This window comes from Cynocephalus volans, chromosome 8 (genome assembly GCF_027409185.1).
Source record: "Cynocephalus volans isolate mCynVol1 chromosome 8, mCynVol1.pri, whole genome shotgun sequence".
In the NCBI taxonomy this organism is placed as follows: Eukaryota; Metazoa; Chordata; class Mammalia; order Dermoptera; family Cynocephalidae; genus Cynocephalus; species Cynocephalus volans.
The window spans coordinates 44,468,773-44,489,882 of NC_084467.1; the positions used below are offsets into that span (position 1 = coordinate 44,468,773).

General features: G+C 38.5%; 1 protein-coding gene across 2 annotated transcripts in view; it reads left to right on the forward strand.

Moving 5' to 3' along the window:
- SCP2 (sterol carrier protein 2) overlaps nt 1-21,110 on the forward strand; it is a 109,894-nt gene that overhangs the window by 87,428 nt on the left and 1,356 nt on the right. Inside the window, exons 13-15 of one of the 2 annotated variants that reach the window (XM_063104541.1) lie at nt 3,253-3,355; nt 10,321-10,402; nt 18,638-18,717. In XM_063104541.1, coding sequence (XP_062960611.1) covers nt 3,253-3,355; nt 10,321-10,402; nt 18,638-18,717 — 265 coding nt within the window. Of the gene's footprint in view, nt 1-3,252; nt 3,356-10,272; nt 10,403-18,637; nt 18,718-21,110 lie in introns of both variants that reach the window. The other variant, XM_063104540.1, reaches the window with a different exon arrangement.

Below are 21,110 nucleotides of genomic sequence, written 5' to 3' on the forward strand. Positions count from 1 at the left end.
GTAATTCCTTTCTGGTCCATTCCCATGGACTTAAGTGCATTATGCTGATGGTTACTCCGTTTTTCTCCAGCCTAGACCTCTCCTCTGAGCTCCGGACTCTCATATTCAACTGCCTTCTGGTCTCACAACCATCTCACACTCAGTGTGCCTAAAACAGAGCTTCGAACCCATCTATTTCCATTACATTCTTCCTTGTCTCAGCAAAGGCACCGCCATCCCCTAGTTACTTAGGCCGAACACCTGAATCATCCTTGCCCTTTCTTCTCCCCCTCAGGTCTCCCTTATCCCCAGCAGCAAGGCCTGTGGATGATCTGTTTCTATTTTGACTCCATTTCCTTCTCTCCATCTTCACTGGCAGACTGCCTCTGTAGTCCAGGCCACCATCCTCTCCTATCTGGACAGCTCCAGGAGCCTCCTAACTCATCTCCCCACCTCTGTTCTTGTCCCTCCCACCCCACGCCCAATTCATTCTGTATACCGTTACAAGAATAATCACAAGTCAAACTATTTCACTTACCTGTTATTATTTCTATGGCTTCCCCAATTCCCTGCTTTGGGTTGCCTACATGATCTGGTCCCTGCCTAGTTCTCCAGTTTCATTTCAGGTCACTCTCCTTCCTGTGTTCTAGTGACACTGGTCTTATTTTACTTTCTTTTGACAGGCCAAGCTCTTTTCTCCCTCAGGATCTTTGCAATTTCTTCTTTGGCTGGCTCCTTCTACACCTTTTTTTTTTTTTTTTTTTTTTAAAGATGACTGGTAAGGGGATCTTAACCCTTGATGTGGTGTTCTCAGCACCAGACTCTCCCAAGTGAGCCACACGCCAGCCCTATATAGGATCCAAACCCATGGCCTTGGTGTTGTCAGCGCCACGCTTAGCCAGTGAGCTAACCAGCCATCCCTATATAGGATCTGAACCCATGGCCTTGGTGTTCTCAGCACCACACTCTCCCGAGTGAGCCACGGACTGGCCCTCCTTCTCTGCCTTTAATAGGATTTTAGCTTAAATTTACCTGCTCAGAGAGCTCTTCCCTTTGTTGTGCATGAAGTAGGTTCCACTTTTTATTTCCTTCCTATTACTTGCTATAATTTGTAATTGTTTTGTGTATTTACTTCTTTTTCTCCTCCAGTAGAAGAATATAAACTCAGTGAGGGCAGGGACTGGGTCTGACTTGTTCACATGTCCCCAGTGCCTTGGACATATCTTGCTACTGGGTGTGACTTGTTCACATGTCCCCAGTGCCTTGGACATATCTTGCTAAGCATGTAGCAAGCAGACATTGAAGATTTCTGAAATGATAGGAAGAAGGAAAGGGAAAGGAAAGAGAAATGGATATGTGGAAGGAGAGGGGTAAAAAAAGAAAGGAAAAAAATGCTTATTAAGCAGCTGCTGTGCTCTTGACCCCTTCAAATTTGACCTTCCCATGTTCTGGTGGTATGTCAGAGGAAGTGCCTACCATCCTAAGATGCCCTGAGACCCCTGGGGTTTCTCTCCCTGCCTGACACTGGAAGGTCTGGAGCCCTTGACAGCCATGGCTATCATTTTTTACCATGGCCCGGGTAGAATATCCGCACAGACTCCATTCACTTCTGCAGAGGCATTGGCACTCTCCACCTTCTTCCCTGCCTGCCCCCTGCACTGAGATGAAGTGACTTGCTCAGAGTCATATCGCTAGTGAGTGGAGGAGTCCCTTGGGATTCCAACCCAGGACTTTGTGGCTGTAAAGGCTGTGTTCCTCCCACCGTGTCAGGCTGTTTATCTATAGTCGTTTACTAAGGATCAAACAACCAATGAGCAGATGGTTAAATTCATATCTCATGTATTATTCAGGGTTTTCCAGAGAGAACCAATAGGATATGTATATAGATATATGAGAAGGGATTTATTTGGGGAACTGGCTCATGTTCTTATAAAGGCCGAGAAGTCCTGGGATAGGCCGTCTGCAAGCTGGAGATCCTGGGATGCTGGTAGCATGGCTCGGTCCAAATCCAAAAGCCTCAGAACCAGGGAAGCCAGTGGTGTGATTCTTGGCTGGAGGCAAAAGGCCTGAGAGCTAGGGGTGTTGCTGGTGTAAGTCTTGGAACTCAAAGCCTGGAGAGTCTTGAGTTCTGATGTCCGGGGACAAGAGAAAATAATGTATCTCAGCTCCAGCAGATAGAGATTTGTCTTTTCCTGTGTTTTTGTTCTCTCTGGGCTCCCAGAAGATTGGATGGTGCTCATGCATATTGAGGGCAGATCTTTCCCACCTAGTCCACTGAGACTCACATGCTAGTATCCTTTGGAAACACCCTCACAGACACACCCCAAAATAATACTTTACCAAGTTTCTAGGTATTCCTTAATCTGGTCAAGTTGACACTAAAATTAACCATCATATCTTGTATTGCAGGAAAAAAATAAATCTTGAGTCCAACCTCTGCTAACTCACCACTCCCTTATAACCCTGCTCTAATCACTATCACCTCTTGCCTGGACTACTGCAGTAGCCTCTTAATGAATCTCCCTGCCTCCCACCTTGTCCCCTTTACAGTTCATTTTCCACCTGGCAGCCAGATTTATTTTCTAAAACATGTAAATTGAATTATACCGCTCTCCAGCTTATACCCTCCTATTCTGCTCATTATAGTTAAAATAAAATTGAAACTCCTGACCATGACTTATAAAGCTCGTCTCTGTCTTACCCTGTGTTTCTCTGACCTTAGATCCTTCTGTTCCTGTGTTCCAGCCATAATGACTTATATTACCTTAAACTGCCAAGCTGGTTTCTACCTCAAGTTCTTTACCTAAATCTTTGTAGGGCTGGCTCATTTACATAATTGAAGGCCTAATTTAATATCACCTCCTCACAGAGGCCTTCTCTGACCACACTATCTAAAGCAACACATCCAACACACATAAATTTACTTTCTCTCTATCCCCTTAACCTGCCTTATTTTCTACATAGTATCCATATTCTTTATTTTTTTGTTTGTTAATTGTCCCTCTCCTCCACCAGCATATAGTTGCATGAGGGTAGCTTCTTTGGTTTACTGTATTTTTTAGAACAACGCCTAGCACCTAATGAGTATTCAATATGAGTTGAAAAATGGGAAGAAAAGCCTAATTATTTTATGTGCTTACAAAAAATTTCCTTTGGATAAGAGTCATGCATCTTTATTCTTAGGGTTTTTAATAATTATTATTGTATACGTGTTGAAAAAGCTAGTACAATACCTTTGTGACTCCATAAATTGGAATTGATTCTTTTCCCCAGTCCTTTTAGAACTCATCAAATTGAGGCTGCTCCAACCAGCTCTGCAGGTGATGGATTTAAGGCAAATCTTGTCTTTAAGGAGATTGAGAAGAAACTTGAAGAGGTAAGATTTACATAAAATATTACTGGCAGATTCCTGCGGCTAGAGGAAGCAGACACACATTTCAGGTGTTGCCTTGAGGTGGTACAAATTAAAAATTTATATCATGTTTCAAGTATTTGAGTATATTCTAGTAAGAATGCATTTCAGAAATGTATAAATCCAGACTTGAGTTAGTTAAAAAACTATAATAAGTGATGTTAAAATTGTCAGTCTTTTTAATCCTCTCTTTGTCAGGGACTCAGTTATGGACAAACTTCATAGGTAAAGCAGTTTTAATTTATTTTGGTGTAATTTCTAAAAAGGTTCTACTTAGAATCATTCCAAAGAATAATATTTAAAATGACCCTTTAAATGTACATAATGTTAAAATTCTTTTTAAAAAGAAATATTGTGTTTTTTTCCAAAGTAGTTTATTTTCTTGCTGTAAAAATGGTGCTAATTAAAAAAAAAATTCACAGTGTACAGAAACACATAAAAAATAAAAGTTTTATATGTCCCAAGATTCTACCACTCAAGAGTTCACCAAAATGTTAACAATGGTTAACATTCTTTCAGACATCTCATTCTATGTATATAAACTTACAATTTTACATAACTAGGATCATAAAATACATATTGGTTTTTTTTATTATACTATATATGCAGATCTATTTTTATGTACAAGAAATAGTTCTTAATAGATAATAATCATACTAAATCAATCTAACAGTAACTCTTCCTCCAAAAAGAGAGTTATTCTCTTCAGGCAAAATTAGGTGTGCTATTTCATTGTGTCAAATTTAGAAGCATCTTGAGATTTCATTATTGATTTTAGATTTGAGGCCATACAAGGTTATGGTACAGCCACAGTCACAATTCAAATTACATATCTGTTAAGGTGATCAAAGGGGGCTGAAATAAACAAAAGGATTCAGAACATTTAAGCTGTGCATTTCACTCATATTAGAGCTACAGTATCATAGGCAAACATTGTGCATATCTTATTGCAGGTTAGATGACTTGTTAATATCTAAGGTGATTGCACTGTGGGTGGGAAAACAGCTGATGTGACTGACATGTCTTGTGAAAGGACCTAGTGTTTCCAGAATTTTTGTAATGATCACAGCTACAGGTTGGGCAGGCACTTGCACAGGAGCCACAGCCCTGTCATACCATTTTTGGGGGATGCACCTACATTGGCTACCTGTGGTTTTATAACCTGCTTTTTTCTCTTGACAGTACATTTCATGGCCATAAATGTAAATCCTTACTGTCATTTTTAATGCATAGGACATGTTTGTACATTTATATCATAATTTATTTAACTAGCTCCCTATGATGAATATCAGGTTGAATTTAAATTTTACAACTAAATTAATGCTGCAGTAAATTTCCTTTTGCACTCATATTATGCCACGAACAGCTTAGTATAAATAATTAAAGGTGGGAAATTGCTAGGTGGTTGGATATATACATTTTGCATTTTGATACATACTGCCACACTACCCACAAGAAAGAGGGTAATAATTTATAAACTTAATAACAAATCATGAGAATAACTTTTTTTCTTTTCTTCACACCTTCTCTAATAATTTGTTGGTGGTTTTTAAAAAATATGCTAGTCTAGTAGGAAAAAATATCTCTTTGTTTTTTAAATTTCTTTCATTACAAGTGTCCACTGTAAAATGAAGTTGGACTCTGTAGGGGCTCAGCTAACAAATTTTATGTTTTTTTCATGCTGCCAATATTTTCCTGCAGAGCAACCCATAGGATAGTTACTTCTGCCAGATTGCTCCATTTTTTTCTATCTTATTCTGTCAAAAGAAATCAAATAAATTAGTTTAGAGATTACTATTAGGTATGGTTATATATCAATCATTGAATACTTCATTATTGGGATTAACAAAGCAGTTTTATTTTGCAGTATTCTTTTAGCTTTGCAAATGTATGCTTCTGGCTCCCATTTAATCATTTTCTTTTTCTCCATAACTTCACCCCCATGTACTTTGTCCCCTTGTTTCTTTTCTCCTTCCCACGATTGTCAGTTTCCTATTTGCAGCACTAGAAAGTGAAAGTCTTGGAATCTTTTGTCAATTCATGCATTTTCTGCATTAGCAAAGGCAGGTTGGCAAGAGATTTTATTTCTACTTTTGTCTTTGTTAGCAATACTCCATTGCCCTTCTTTGAATTCTGTCTTAATTTTTTGTCCCTATTAAGTTTACGACAGGACCTACTCCTTGACCTTTGCTTACTCAGAAACAAGTGCTTTTCTTCATGTAAGGAGGTACTTAAGAACTTTCTTAGTACTAATGATCTCCAGTTTCACAACTGTATTTTCTTTTCTCTTTTATCTTTCTTTCCTCCTCTGTTTCCTTACCCTCTCTCACTCCCACTTCAGTTGAAAATGTTATTGACCAAGGGATGTGATTTTATAGGAGGGTCAGTTGGTTCTCAAAAGTAGCAGCAAGTGCAAGTTAATCTACATCTGTTTTAAGGAGGTGGGAGGATAAGTAGTAAGAATGCAGGAATTTCTCTTCAAGCATGCAGGTGGAATTTCTAAATGTTTGCTGGTGTTTTCCTGCTCTAGCTTGTTGGTGTCTGCTTATAGCTGTGGACGCACCTGGAAGTAGTCATTCATGGGCCGTTAGCCCCAGAGCAAGCCTGGCTCTTGGGTGGCCTAGCACACTAATGTTATTAACCCTCTCTCCTAGATTGTCTCCACAGGACCTTGAGAGAAAAGATTTCAGCAATGTGGAGAAGACTTTGAATTTTCTTTTAATTAATTTTACAGAGGCAGAGACTGCTCTGCCATCATAGGCTAAAGTTGAAGTATTGATGTAACCTGCAGTGACAGCATGGTACAGTCAAATGGAAAGAGCATTGAATTCGGGATTAAACCAACCTGGGATTGAGTTCTGGTTATACTACTTCTTAGCCTTATGTCCCTGCCCCTCTGGGAACATAGAGTTTGGAGGGAAGAGACACATGGAAAGAATTTTTCAGAAAAAAAGTAATAGGAAGCATGGGAGCATGAGCAGACGGCCATGAAAGTAGCTGGTGGAGACAGAGAAGCCTTCCCAGAAGAGTTAGCATGTGAGCTGAGACTTGAATGATGAGGTTGGGGTGGCGGTGGAGAAAAGGAGTTGAGTGTCCTGGGACAGGCATGAGTAAGGGCAGGGAGGCCTAAGAGAGCTTGGCACATGTGGTCATGGAATTCAAAATGGCCAGCACTGTTAGATCAGAAAGGCTGAAAAGGATGAAAAAGTGGCTGGAGAGAAAAACGCAGATATCCTTCAGATCATGAAGACTCTTGAAAGATGTATAAAGACAGCTTCATTCTCTTTGCCATCAGGAGCCATGTAAGAAATTCAAGCCTGAAAGTGTTAGATGGCTTATGTTAGATAGATTACTTACCAGCAGTATAGAGAATAGTCTGAAAGGTTCTTAACTTTTATGAGCTTCAGTTGCTTTTTCTGATTAATAAGCTAACATTAATGCCTACCCAAGTACTTACTGGGTTTTATAACGATTAAAGAAATTATATATAGTAAAAGTACTTAAATGCTTTAAAGCCCCCCAAAAGATTATTATTGTTGTTAATATTTTTTTCTAAAGTCAACTTATTTATAATTTGAGTGAACTATTTTAAGGGAAGCCAAAATAAGAGAATTTCTCTTTCACTTAAAAGACCTGACAGTTATTTTGCTTGCTTGGTTTAACTAGAAAATATTGATAGTTAACTTCCAGGACACCCACAAAAAGAGATGCCTCCATTACTATTGAGATAAGGAGGCCCAGACTGAATATTTTTAGAACAGCTGCTTTGTCCTAAGACTCATAGTTTATCCCAAGTAGGTTCAGTGGTATCTATGTACAGTGTAAGAAAAAAATTGACACACCCAGTAGGATAAATAAAATAAAAAAGACAGTAACAATTATTGGTGAGGATGTAGAGAAATTTGAACCCTCATTCATTGCTGGTAAGATTGTAACATGGTGTAGCCACGTTAAAAAACAGTTTGGTAGTTCCTCAAAAAGTTCTACATTATCTTATGACCCAGTAATTCTACTTTTAGATGTACACCTAAGAGAAATTAGAGCCCATATCCACACAAAAACTTGTACACAAATGTCCATAGCAGTACTATTCGTAATAGCCAAAAGTGGAAACAACTATCAACTGATGAATAGATAAACAAAATATGCTACATCTGTACAGCAGAATATCATCTAGCCCTAAAAAGAAATGAAGTACTGATTGATATATGTGTGCTTTAGCATCATGGATGAACCTTGAAAATATTACCCTAAGTGAAAGAAGCCAGTCACAAAAGATCACACATTGTATGATTCCATTTATATGAAATGTCCAGGAAAAGCAAATCTATGGAGACAGAAAGTTGATTAGTGATTGCCAGGGACTAGCAGGGGGTGGGTTGGGGTGGGTTGGGGAATGACTGCTAATGGATATGAGTTTCTTTTTAGGGTAATAAGAATGTTCTAAAATTAGATAGTGGTTTTTGATTGCACAACTCTGAATATACTAAGAAAACCCCACTGAATTGTATAATTTAAAAGGGTGAATTTTATGGGATGTAAATTATATCTTAATCACCATTATCAAACAAACAAAACAGGCTGGCTGGTTAGCTCAGTTGGTTAGAGCACAGGTGTTAACACTGAGGTCAAGGATTCAGATCCCAGTACTGGCCAGCTGCCTAAAACAAATAAGACAAACAAAACACAACAAAAAGAAAGAATGAACTTAGACCAGGCTCTAAGTTCCTCAGGAATAATAATTGAGTATTTCAGGTATTTATCACAGTGTCTGAATATAGTAAATACTTAAATCTTTGTTGAAAGAATGTATATTACGGCACCAAAAGAAAGAATATTGGGTATAAGTTATTGCAGGGATGTAAGGCTGAAATAAAGAAGGTGGGAAATAAAAGCAGGTAGCCAGTTCCAAAACAGATATCAAAAAGATTAATATATGTTTTCTGTATATTTGTAGTGACCCTATTTTATTGCAATAGCCATAAAATATAGTTTAAGAAATATTAACAAGAACAGTATAAAATACCTAAGAATAAATTTAACAAGAAATGTACAAAAACTTATGTGAGGAAAAAAATAACATTTTTCCATGGGACATTAAAGAAAACATGAAGATATTCTATATTCATGGGTGAGAAGACTTAATATTGTAAAGGTATTACTTCTCCCCCAAAGAGACCCATACATTTCATGTAACCCCATCTAAATTCAACAGCATTTGGGGGAAGAACTAACTAAATGATTATTAAGTACATATACAGGGAAGAAATGTCCAAAAATATTCAAGAATAGCCAAGAATATTTGGAAGATAGGAATTATGATGGGGATTTGCTGTGCCAAAGATTAAAATACATTATAATATTGGCTTATAAATAACAGATCATAGAATAAAATAACAACAGAATTCTAACATCCATTGAGCGATTATTTTGTGCTTTGTGGGTATTTATATAATTTAATTCTCATACAGCTGTATGGGGGTAGCTACTGTTTTATTTTCATTTAATAGATAAGAAAACAGATTCAGAGAGGTTTAATAACTTGCTTAGAGTTATAGAAGTACATGGAAGAACAGGAACTCAGACCTATGCTGATTCCCAGATTAAGTGTTCTTAATTAGCAAAGTTTAATTCTAGGAATTTACCTTTAAATAAATGAGTCTGTGTAAAAATATTTAGATATAAGAATGTTACTCACCTCATTTATTTAAGAGCCAGAAGTTAGAACTAGCCTAAATAACAAACAACAGGGTATTGGTTAAATGGTACACTTCTACACTTAAAGACTATATGTGGCCATTTAAAATTATGTAGAAGAGTAGTTAGTGATGCAGTAATGAGGATAAATATGTTAAACAGAAAAGGTAGGTTACAAAACAATATGATTCAATTTTTAAAATACATATGCAGAGAAAAAAGATGGAATTTATACCAAATATGATTTTTTGAGTGATAAAATTATAGATGATTTATATTTTCCTCTTTTTGCTTACCAGTATTTTCTAATATTTCCACAATGAAATGTGTTTCTTTTCTAAAGAAAAATAACTTCAATAAAATTATTGTGCTTTTTTTTTTAAAGTAAGGCATGTGAAGTAGTTATCCTTTCATTATTCCCCTGCCAGCTGGCTTAGCTGCTCCTTGTGCTCCTGTGCTTCCCGCCGTCCCCGTGCATTATCAGCATTTACTTTTCTTACTCCTACTTCTGTATCTTTGGTGCCTAGAGCAATGTCTGGCTCAGTAAATGTTTCAGGAAGGGAAGTTGAAGCAGAGTGAGAATGAAAAGGAAAGGAAAAGAGGAAGAGAGGGAGAAAGAAAACCCATCTGCAGAGATGTGGGTCTGAGGTTATGTTTTCTGTATTTAGGCCGCTTTATTCCCCAAGATCCAAAAGTAAATGGTGGGTGATATGTTACTCATATAATTCTTTATACTAATATGGAAAAGAGGTTGACCAAAGAAAGAAGACTTTAATCTCAGAACCACTTATCTTTAAATTCTGATTGTGGGGAATAAAAAATAGATGGAAAGGAGTTTACCTGCAAAAATAGTGGAGGAGGGTTGGAGATTCCTATGTTTAGAGAGGCCAGAGTGAATGTTTGCTAAATTACTGAGACAGAAAATGCTGCTGTGCCAACCCCATACTCCCTTCCTTTCCACCAGTTGTATCTAAAAAGCCATTTCTAACAAAAGATTTGGCAGATGTGGGAATTGTTGCCTGGTTGCCTTCTAGATTTGTGGGTAGAAATCCTGAGGGAGCTTGGGTACTGCCTGCTGGCCAGCCTAACTACTCACACTGTGTACCTATTTAAGCATTAATTTGCTTGGAGAGAAGCCAGAGAAATGGACCTAGTGTAACTCCCAGTGTTATTTTTCTTCCCAGGAAGGGGAGCAGTTTGTGAAGAAAATTGGTGGTATTTTTGCTTTCAAGGTGAAGGATGGCCCTGGAGGTAAAGAAGCTACGTGGGTGGTGGATGTGAAGAATGGCAAAGGATCAGTCCTGCCTAACTCAGGTCAGTGCATTGGTGACTTAATTTATAGAACACTGACAAGTTCAAAAAGGCTGTCAACTGGGAAAGTAGGAGTGTCCTTTTGTGTTCCTTAAAAGGGCTGGCTTGAGAGGTACAGGACGTTGTGAAAGAACCAGTGAATCCTTGGGAACAGGTCAAAGCTGCCTCCTCCTAAGATTTGGAGACTGTCACAGAGTCACCAATCTTTGGCTTTGGAATTAGACAAACTTGGGTTCGGGTCCTGGCCCTGCCACTCATAGATTCTGACCTTGGACCAGTTATTTAACTTCTCTGAGCCTCGGTGTTCTCATCTATCAATGGGCATAACAAATGGTACCTATTTCATAGGGTTGATGTGAGGATCAAGAGACCCTCTCTTCATTAATCTGTAAAGCACACGGTCCAATGCATGTTTACGTGACCTCGGAAGACCTGTCTGTACTCACTGCCACCACTTCCTCTCAGCCAAATCTTTCTCGAACCCACTCCAGTCAGCTTTTGTCTTCATCACTATCCCAAAACTGTTCTTGTCAAGGTCACCAATGGCTACCACATTACTAAATTCAGTGGTTGGTTCCCAGCTCTCATGATGTTACACTTCCAGGTTTTCCTCTTACCTGCTGGCTGCCCCCTACTTGGACTCTCTTGCAGGTTTCTCTTTGTCTCCAAATTTCTAAGCATTAGAATGTTCCAAGATTCCGTTCTATGTGCATTCACTCCCTGTCAATCTCATCTAGTCTCATGCTTTAAAAACAATCTCTACACTGATAACTCTCAGATATATGTCTTCAGTGTGGACCCAGCCACTGAACTATCACCGTATCAGTGAGCCCTTCCCTCACCACTCTTAAAAATCACACCCCTGTTATCATTCCCTATTGCCATTTTCTGCCCTATGTTTCTCTATAGCACTTATCACCATCTGATATACCATGTAGTATGTTATTTATTTATTTGCTTATTGCCCACCTTTCTCATTTGAATTTTAAGCTCTGTGAAGGCAGAGATTTCTGCCTGTTAGGTTCACTCCTGCATTCCTAGTGCCTAGAATGGTACCTGACACATGGTAGCCTTCAAAAATAATTTAAAAATGAACAACAGAGTGAATGAATGAATGGCACTTAGTAAGCATTCAGTTAGTGGTAGCTATAATGTACTGTTAAGTTTCTCTTGTTGGAGAGAGCCTTGTGTAATTTAGAAATATGATGGATTGGGACTGCCTTTTTGGAGGGCTTAAAATGTCATGATAGGAACTTTGAAAGTTATTTGGTATATAATCAATCCATTAAGTCTTTTTAAGTAGAAAAGTGAAAGTCAGAGTTGTATTTTAGAGGATGAAACTGGTGCCTTAGACCTGATGAATTAATTGGAAAGGGAAAGATCAGAGGCGGAGAAAGTATTCAGGAAGGTGGGTATTGCCACTGTCTAAATGAGCAGAAAGGATACCCTGAGGATTGGCAGTGAAAACGTGAGTGTTGTTAGAGGGCAGGTGTCGAGGATATTTGACGTAAAGTCGGTAGAACCCGGAACCTGTGTAGAAGAAGGAGGACTGTCAAAGATGGTAGAGTTTCATTGTTGATACATTATTGAGGGAGGTCCTTGAGGGGGAAGATGACACCAGAACCACACATGGAAGGAGGGTTAGCTTTAGGAAGGAAGGATGGATCCTTCTTTCTCTGAAAGGGTACTTAAATATTCAGGGGCATTTTGAGGTGAGAGAAGGTTGGCAGAGCTCCTGGAATAGAGTGAAGAGCTTGGAAGGAAGAGAAAAAGATCGGAGCACTGTTATGTACCCTGTTGAATAAGGAACTAATGAGAAGTGAATGAAGGAAAAGCTGAGCAGTGATAAGGGCATCTGTCCGGTGTGGGCAGCATGGCTTTGTTGTGAAAGATTCCTAATTATATGTACTCCCCCGCCCCCCACCGGAAAGTGGGCAGAGAAATAACTGTATGCTTGCATTTTATGAACTGCCACTCAGGTATAGGGAGAAAAGCTAAAGACTTCATCTAGATTCCACCTTTTAGAAATAGAAAGAAATGGTGCTAATTTTTTTGATGATTAAAGGTTAATAGTTACTTCAGGATTATATTCTGTTATGCCCAGATAGATATTAAGGGGATTTTTTTAAAAAATTTTCTTTTCTTCCTGTTTTTTTTTTTTGTTGGTGGTGGTGGTTGGTTGGTTGTTTTTTCATGAAAGACAGTATGCTTATGGAAAGCTGTGGAATGATTTCAGAAAAGCCTTTTCTCTGCAGGTAGACTCTTGCTGTGTGCTCTCCCCACATTAAGTGCCCAATCAATCCCAGGCTTGATTTTACCCTGGGCAGAGTAATTTCTGCTGAAACTGACACTTGTTGGCAGCCAGGAATGGTGTTGAAATAAGGACTTACCCAGTAAAAGCCACCACTGGGAACTGCCAGCTCCTTTTACATCAACCAACAAATGACCATTTGTTAAAGATTAACTACATTAAAGCATTAATAACCTGTCCTAGTTTGAACTGGCATCTTAAAGATAATTGTTTTTTGGAATGTACATAGTATTAGGAGATTTACTTATTGTTAATGAAGTAAGATTTACTTAAATGTATTCCATTTGCTTGTATTCTAAGAGCTTAGTGATAATTATACAGATGAGTGTATTAAGGACTTTTAGATTTTTTGCACTTTCCATAATCTTTTTTTGCTGCCTGGGTGCCTTTCAGTATCTTCTCCATGAGTTCTCCTCCTTCCCCCCTTTAAAGTGACTCATGTAACATATCTCCTGGAAGTCAACTTTGATTAATCTAACATGACATACTATTCCTTCATTCCTTTATTCTGCCCTATCAGCACTTGAGTTCTCAACCCTATGCCTTTACTGGCAACATGGTACAGAAAGCCTCAGGGTCTCCCATCTCCAAGGTACCGTAGAAAGAGCATAGCCTTTGGAGAAACCCAAACCTGGGCTTAGACCTTGGCTCTATCACTTACAAGGTGTATACCTTCCCTGAGACTAATCATCTCATGTACAAAATTGTGAGAATAATTTCTATCCATAGAGCTGCTGTGGAGATTAAATGAGATAAGGTATATAAAGCACCTAGCATAGTAAGTGCCAAGTAAATCATTACTTTCTCTCAAACCAAATATTAGACATTAATTTTGCTTGGACACACAGGCTTGTCTAAGCCTCCCAAAGGACTTGGGGAATTAGGAAAGCATCTGGGATTTATCAGATACTGATGAATTGGTGAAAGCCCAATTAAAACTGAGCTGTTGAGTGTTTGCATCCTTGTATAACAAGAGGCAGCAGTAGAGCATGGAGTAGGAGGTGTGGGCTTTGGCAACAGGAATCTGCATTCAGAGCCATTTCAGCCATTTGCTAGCTGTGTAACCTTGGGAAAGTTATTTGACCTCTCTGACCCTCATGGGATTGTTATAAAGATCAAATGATACCAGGTATGTGAAGTGCTCAGTGTAGTGAGAGCTCAATAACTGCTGATGCAGGTTGAGCGTCTCTGATCCAAAAATCTGAAATCCAAAATGCTCCAAAATCTGAAACTTTTTGAGCACCAACATGATGCTCAAAGGAAATGCTTATTGGAGCATTTTGGATTTCAGATTTTCAGATGAGGGATGCTCAATCAGTATGCTGCAAAATCTGAAAAAAATCCAGAATCTGAAACATTTCTGGTCCCAAGCATTTGGATAAGGGATACTCAACCTGTATCATAGCAGCAGCAGCATATTTCTCTTGTTTAGGTCACCTTTCAATGACTAGGAGTTCTTTCTTGGAATACTAGGATCAGATCCAACAATCTCAATTTGTTAGGTTTTTTTATCCCTGTTCTTTAATGTTATATATCTACAGTAGAACTGGATTTTCTGAACTGTAAATTCCTTCATTTTTAAGGCTTCAGACTTTTTTCCAGTAATAAGAGAAAACTTTGTTAGCAGCTAAGGTGGAATGACCAGTGAATCTCGGTCTTTATAGGGGCTATTCCTGAGTTGTAAGACATATAATAAAAACTTCTTTTTTCTATCTTGTTCTGGTTATTTGATAATATGGGCATGCTATGCTTTAACAGTTTATATCAATCTCTTTTATTAAGGCACAGAGGATCTGTGGCCATAATTTGATAATCTTGTGAACTCCACATAATCTGTTCATTTATTCAGCATGTATTTATTGATTGCCCTTTATGTGTCAAGCACTCTTCAAGGTTCTAGAGATATAGCAGTGAACAAGGCTGACAAGGGCCCTGTCCCCTTGAAGTTTTCATTCTGTTGGACAAATACAGACAGAAAACATATATATAAACAATTAAGGTAATTTTAGATAAATGCAATGAATAAAAATAAAACAGAATGGAGGAATAGAAAGTGACTTGGTTTTGGTTAGAGGCCAAATCAAATTTGAGCTAATCCTTAATGAGAAGAGGAGTCAACTGTTAAGAGTACTATTGTTATATTTATTACTTGCTTAAAACATGGACTGCTAAAAATTTGATTTCTTACTGAATTTTTCCTTTTGCACTTGAAACCACTCATTTGCTCAAGGTAGACATGGCTGATTTAGCAATGAAATATTAGTCTTTGTTGTCCAGTCTTTCTTCGATCATTATACTTTGATGATACTAAAATTAATATTTTTTAAACTTTGTATTAAGTAATGTACACTTGATTAAAAAAAATAGAAAAAGTAGAGAAATAAAGTGAAAGAATTATTCTCTCGTAATTCCACTCTCTAGGTTAGGAGTTTGCAGATTATGTCTGTGGACCAAATCTAGCCCACCACCTGCTTTTTTGTTTTGTTTTCGTAAAATTTTTATTGAAGTCTAGCCTTTAGTAAAGGGCGTAAATCTGAAGTGTACAGCTTCATGAGTGTTTACAAATGAATATACCTCGCAGATCAAGATGCAGAATGTTGTCAGCTCTTCAAAAGCCTCATTTATGCCCCCTCCTCCCGTCACCATCCACTCCCAAAAGGAACCACTATTCCAAATCCTATCATCATAGATTGATTTTATTTATCTTGAAGATTTATATGAATGGAACCGTACAATATTTACTCTTTTAGATCTGGCTTCTTTTGCTCAGCAGTGTGAGATTTATTTATATTGGTGCATGGAGCAATAGTTCATTGTTACTATGTGAATATCCCAGAATGTATTCATTGTACAATTGATGTATCTTTGTAGTGCTTCCATTTGGAGATCAAGGGTTAACAAACTTTTTTCTTTAAAGGATCAGACTCTATTTTAGGCTTTGCAGGTCACTAGGTCTCTGTCACAGCTACTCAACTCTGCCCTTGCAAAAGCAGTCATAGATAATACATAAACAAATGTGTGGCTGTGTTCCAATAAAACTATATGAATAAAACAGTTATGAACGTTCTTACACATGCCTTTTAGTAGACATGTATACTTATTCCACTGGGCATACCCCCAGGGGTGGTAATGCTAGGTTTTAAAGGTACAGCACAGCCAAACAGGTTTTTCATGCGGATGTACTACTTTATATTCCCTTCCACATTATATGAGAGTTTCAGTTGCTCCACATTTGTGTGTATATGTTTGTGTATGTGTGTGAGTGTGTGTGTGTGCAAGATTTAATAAAAAACAAACAAATAGGAATGGTTGCTTTCAACATTTTCCAGGTTGTGAAAGGTTTTCCATGATTATCTGGGGTGTCCTAAGCTGCTTTAGTGGAACATATACAAAATGCTATTCTTCTCCCAGGCCAAAAGGCAGTACAGTCGGGCTATACCCCACACCGCTGTGCCTCCTCCAGTTGTTCCACGTTTTCAACAGTACTTGGTTTGTTTGTTTTTTAAGTCAGGTTCAATGAGGTATAATTTATATACAATAAAATCTACCCTTTTTAGATGTACAATTCCATGAATTTAGACAAATGAATACAATTGTGTAACCACCATAAAAAAATCAAGATATAGAATATTTTCATCACCCCCAGATGTATCCTCCTGTCCATTTGTAGTCAATCCTTCCTCCCACCCTCAGGCCCTGGCTATCACTAATTTGATTTCTATCCCTGTAGTTTTGCCTTCCCTAGAATTTCATACAAATAGAATCATATAGTATGTAGCTTTTGAGCCTACTTCTTTTTTTTTTTTTTTTTTTTTAAAGATGACTGGTAAGGGGATCTTAACCCTTGACTTGGTGTTGGCAGCACCACGCTCAGCCAGTGAGCAAACCGGCCATCCGTATATGGGATCCGAACCCGGGGCCTTGGTGTTATCAGCACCGCACTCTCCCGAGTGAGCCACGGGCCAGCCCCTGAGCCTACTTCTTTTACTGAGATTTGTTCATATTGTTGCATGTATCAACAACAGTTTGCTCTTTTTTGTTTCTGAGTAATTTATCCTTTCACCAGTTGATGCATGTTTGGGTTTTTGGCAATTATGGATAAAGCCGCTATAAATATTCACATATAGGTTTTTGTGTGGATATGTGTTTTCATTTCTCTTGGGTAAATACCTAAGAGTAGGATTGCTACTTCATATTGTATGCATATGTTTAGCTTTATACAAAACTTCCAAGACTGTTTTCCAGAGTGGCTGCTCCATTTTACAGTTCTTCTAGTATTGTGTTGACCTTTCAGTTGCTCTGCATCCTCACTAGCACTGGGCATTGTCATTTAAAAAAATTTTTTTCAGCCATTCATTCTGTTAGATATGTGGCATGTCATCACAGTTCTGATGTGTACTTTCCTGTGACTAATGAAGTTAAGAACTATTTTATGTGTTTTTTTTGCCATTTGGAGAGCCTCTTTTGTACAATGCCTATTTAAACCATTTGCCCATTTTTGTATTGGATTATCTAACCTTTTCTAATTGAGTGGTAGGAGTTCTTTATATATTCTAGATACAAGTTCTTTGTCAGATACATGAATATACTTTAAAAAGTTTGTGCAAAAATGGAATTAAAAGATAATATAAATCTTTCCATGAACTTTCTGAAGACCCCTTGCCTTGTATGAGTTGCAAATGTTTTCTTCTCCTCTATCTGCCACCCGTTTTGAAAATAGTTTATTGGAACACAGCCGCATATTTGTTTATGATTATCTACGGCTGCTTTTGCACTATAATGGCAGAGTTGAGTAGTTGTGTCAGACCTAGTGACCTGCAAAGCCTAAAATAGTGTCTTATTCTTTACAGAAAAAGTCTGTTAACCCCTGGTCTCTATAACCATATTCATTTTCTGTTACTGCATTACAAAGTACATCAAACTTGGTCGCTTAAAACAATGCACACATTTATTACCTCACCAGTTCCATGGGTAAGAAGGCTGAGGACTGCTTAGCTGGGTCCTCTGCATAGGGTTACACAAGGCTGCCATCAAGGTGTTGGCCAGGGTTGGGCTGTCATCTGGAGGCCCCACTGGGGAAGGGTCCGTGTGCAGGCTCATTCAGATTGCAGGCAGGATTTACTTCCTTGTGGCTGTGATAATGATAGCTTCAGTATTTTACTGGTGATAGGCCGGAGTCCGCCCTCAGCTCCTAATGGCAGGTCCCTGCCACGTGGCCCTGTCCATAAGACGATCACAACATAGCAGTTAGCTTATCCAAAGCCAGCAGGAGAGCAACAGTGAGTCTGCTAGTAACACAAAGTCTTACATAACATAATAAAGTCACAGGAATGACATTCTATCATGTTTGCCACATTCTATTGGCTAGAAGCAAGGCAGGTCCTGCTTACTCTGGAGGGAAGGGGATTATATAAAGCAGGTATACCAGGAGGCGGGGTCATGGGGGTCAACTTAGAGCCTGTCTGCCATATTATTTCTTAGTAACATATTGGTGTCAAGTGTATAAATGTTTTTCCTATATTTATATGAGTATAATTGAATACCATTTTAAAGCAGAAATGGGATCATACTTACAGTTTATTTTGTAACTGGCATTATATATTACAAATAATATATCATGAGTATTTTTTCAGGGCAATAAGTCTAGATCCACATCATCTCTTACAATGTCTGCATCATTATATAAATACATTATATAAATACATGATTATTTAATCCATTCCCTCTTGTTAAATATTGAGGTTGCTTGTGGTTTATGCCATGTTTTACAAGGCGGTCACAGAAGTGTATGTGAGTGCCCATTACCCCATACTGCCTCAGTATTGGGTGTGATTCTGTTGCAGTCAGTGGCTCTTGACTAAAATGTATATGCAAAACTGAACACTCATCTCTTTTCTCCTTCCTTGTCCCATGTATCTCTGTTTTAGATAAGAAGGCTGACTGCACAATCACAATGGCTGACTCGGACTTACTGGCTTTAATGACTGGTAAAATGAATCCTCAGTCGGTAAGTATGATGGAGCTTATATCCTGCTACTAGGTGGGACTTTTAGCCCCTTCTACTTTATCTTCTGCCTCATACCCTGAAGTGCAAAGTGGTCAGATCACAGAACTCAGTGTTCCCCAAAATGTTTGCCTAACAAATGACAGACTTTTGTGGAGCAAGCTGTGTGCCAGACATTGTCCTATGTGCTGGACTTCCCCAGGTGCATACGAAATAGTTTCCATGCTCAGGGCATCCACAGTTTGATATGAGACAGATCTGTAAAGAGTAAGTGCAGCCAAGGATCCAAGGTGCCGTGCCTGGCTGTGGTCAGGGGAAGATGGAAGAAGGAGCAGCTATGTCTCCCTGGTCCTCACAGGGAAAGCCTCACAGAGGAAGCAGCACTTGAACTGAGTCCCGAGGATGATCAGAAGTTAGCTGTGCACAGGTGGAGAGTAGGTGCCCTGCAGGTGGAGGGAGGGAGTGGTGTGAACAAAGGCATGACCATGTACATTTCCTGTCTCTGCCCATGCTCCTTTTTTTGCCTGAACTCTCCTTCCTCAGCACTCTCCTTGACTTTCCAAATTAGCTCAGATGTTATCTCCAAGGACCTCCTTCTGAGTTGTTGGGGGGCTGTAGCCAGTCGCTCCTCTGAGCCACTTACTGGACACATCTTATTTGTCTTTATGTTTCCAGAATTTAGCATAATACCTGATATTTAGGTTTTCAGCAAACAGTTGTTGGATTAAATTGTATTTGTCTAAAATATATTTATGCATTGTATAGATTTGTCTGGTTTCCAGATTGCAAAGGGTCATCTTATACTCTTTAGTTGCACAGTGTTGAACAGACTTGATATACTGAACTGTCAACTAGATACACCAAGCTTTCCATTAACAAGAAAAGAACTAAGATATTTCTTTCCATTGTAACTTAATTTTTTTATTTCCTCGGCCTTATTTGTTTCTGGTCTTATTCTTAAGGTTTCCTGGTAATTTGTGGGTTTGGATAAAGCAACTGAATTTAACTCCCACTTGTATTCCTTTTTAAAATGCTTTTTCTAAGCAACTATGCATATTTCAGTTGATGCCATCATGAGTGAGAGATTTTCATCTGTAATGTTTCAGCTTGATACACAACATTGGCACTTAAATTTCCACCCACTGAGCCTGCTCCAGAAATCTGGACGGAACAGAGGCAACCAGTATAGGAGCTGGCTGTCATCCTCCTTCCTACGCACTGTTCCCCGTCCCACTGCACATGCCATGCAGGGCTTTGGCAGGGTATTCAGAGCTCACACATCAGCTGTCCTTGTTCTCTTGGTTTATCTAAACTGACCATTTTGGGGGGTGAGGTGTCAGCTTATTTTCCTTCAGAACCTGTTAGTACCCAAAGAAATTAAAGATAAAAATGGCAGACCTTTCTATTAATGTACTAATGGCCTTCCCTCATGCTCAGTAGAGGATTTGACTGGAAATCATTAAATACAATGGAAATTCTAGTATCAGTGTTTGGCTATAGTTGAAACAGAGCAATGTGCTCTCTAGCGGAAAGCCCACATGCACCTAGGGGCCAGATTAAAATGATCCTTATGTTTGGATTCTCTAAAGGGTGAAAAGTTGTTTTCTGTTATTAGTAAATAAAAAGTCATTTTCTCTCTTAACTTAAAAAAGGGAAAGATGGTGAGTTTCTCTTGTACTACTGGTCCATATTTTTAAATAACATGTGTTAAATATATTGTGTTCTGAGACACCTGACCTTTAAGTCACCAGGCAGAAGGCTTTGTGCCATATGTAAAGGAAATATTTAGTTTGTCCAGACAGAGGAGGGGGGAAAAATGAATTAGTCACCAGGAGGTGTAGAAAAACCAAAACTGTGCATTCCCATGGATGATGTAGAAGGGCTCCTGACTTCTTGATGTGCTTGCTTAAAACGCTAACACTACCAGAAACTTTGTTCATCTAGCCCTTCCTTGTTTTAAGAACTGAGTTAAAAGACTGAGATCATGCTGTTTCCAATTTTGCTGTTTCTCTTAAATTTTCCTGGGATTTTGTTACTTGGTAAATTTAGGAAACATCATGTGATCTAATCCCATGCCATTGTTAAATGGAACAAATTGTGGCTCAGCACTTCAGACTGATTTGATTCTTCTTGTTGAGCCAAAGAGTAACACAAGCACCTCAGTCTCAGAATGCTGCCTGTCCTCGGTGTGGATAAATCCTTTATCATGTATACAAAAAGAAAAAAAAGAAACTGGTAGCATTTCATCCACATTGTATTGAATCCCAAGAGTTTCTAAGTGTGTTTTGTATGTGCTTTTTATCCCAGCAGCCTACTGAACATTTTCAGGGTTTCTATTTCCAACCCATATGTAATTTTTTAAAATAAAATCAATCTAGTATGAACCCACCTTGCCT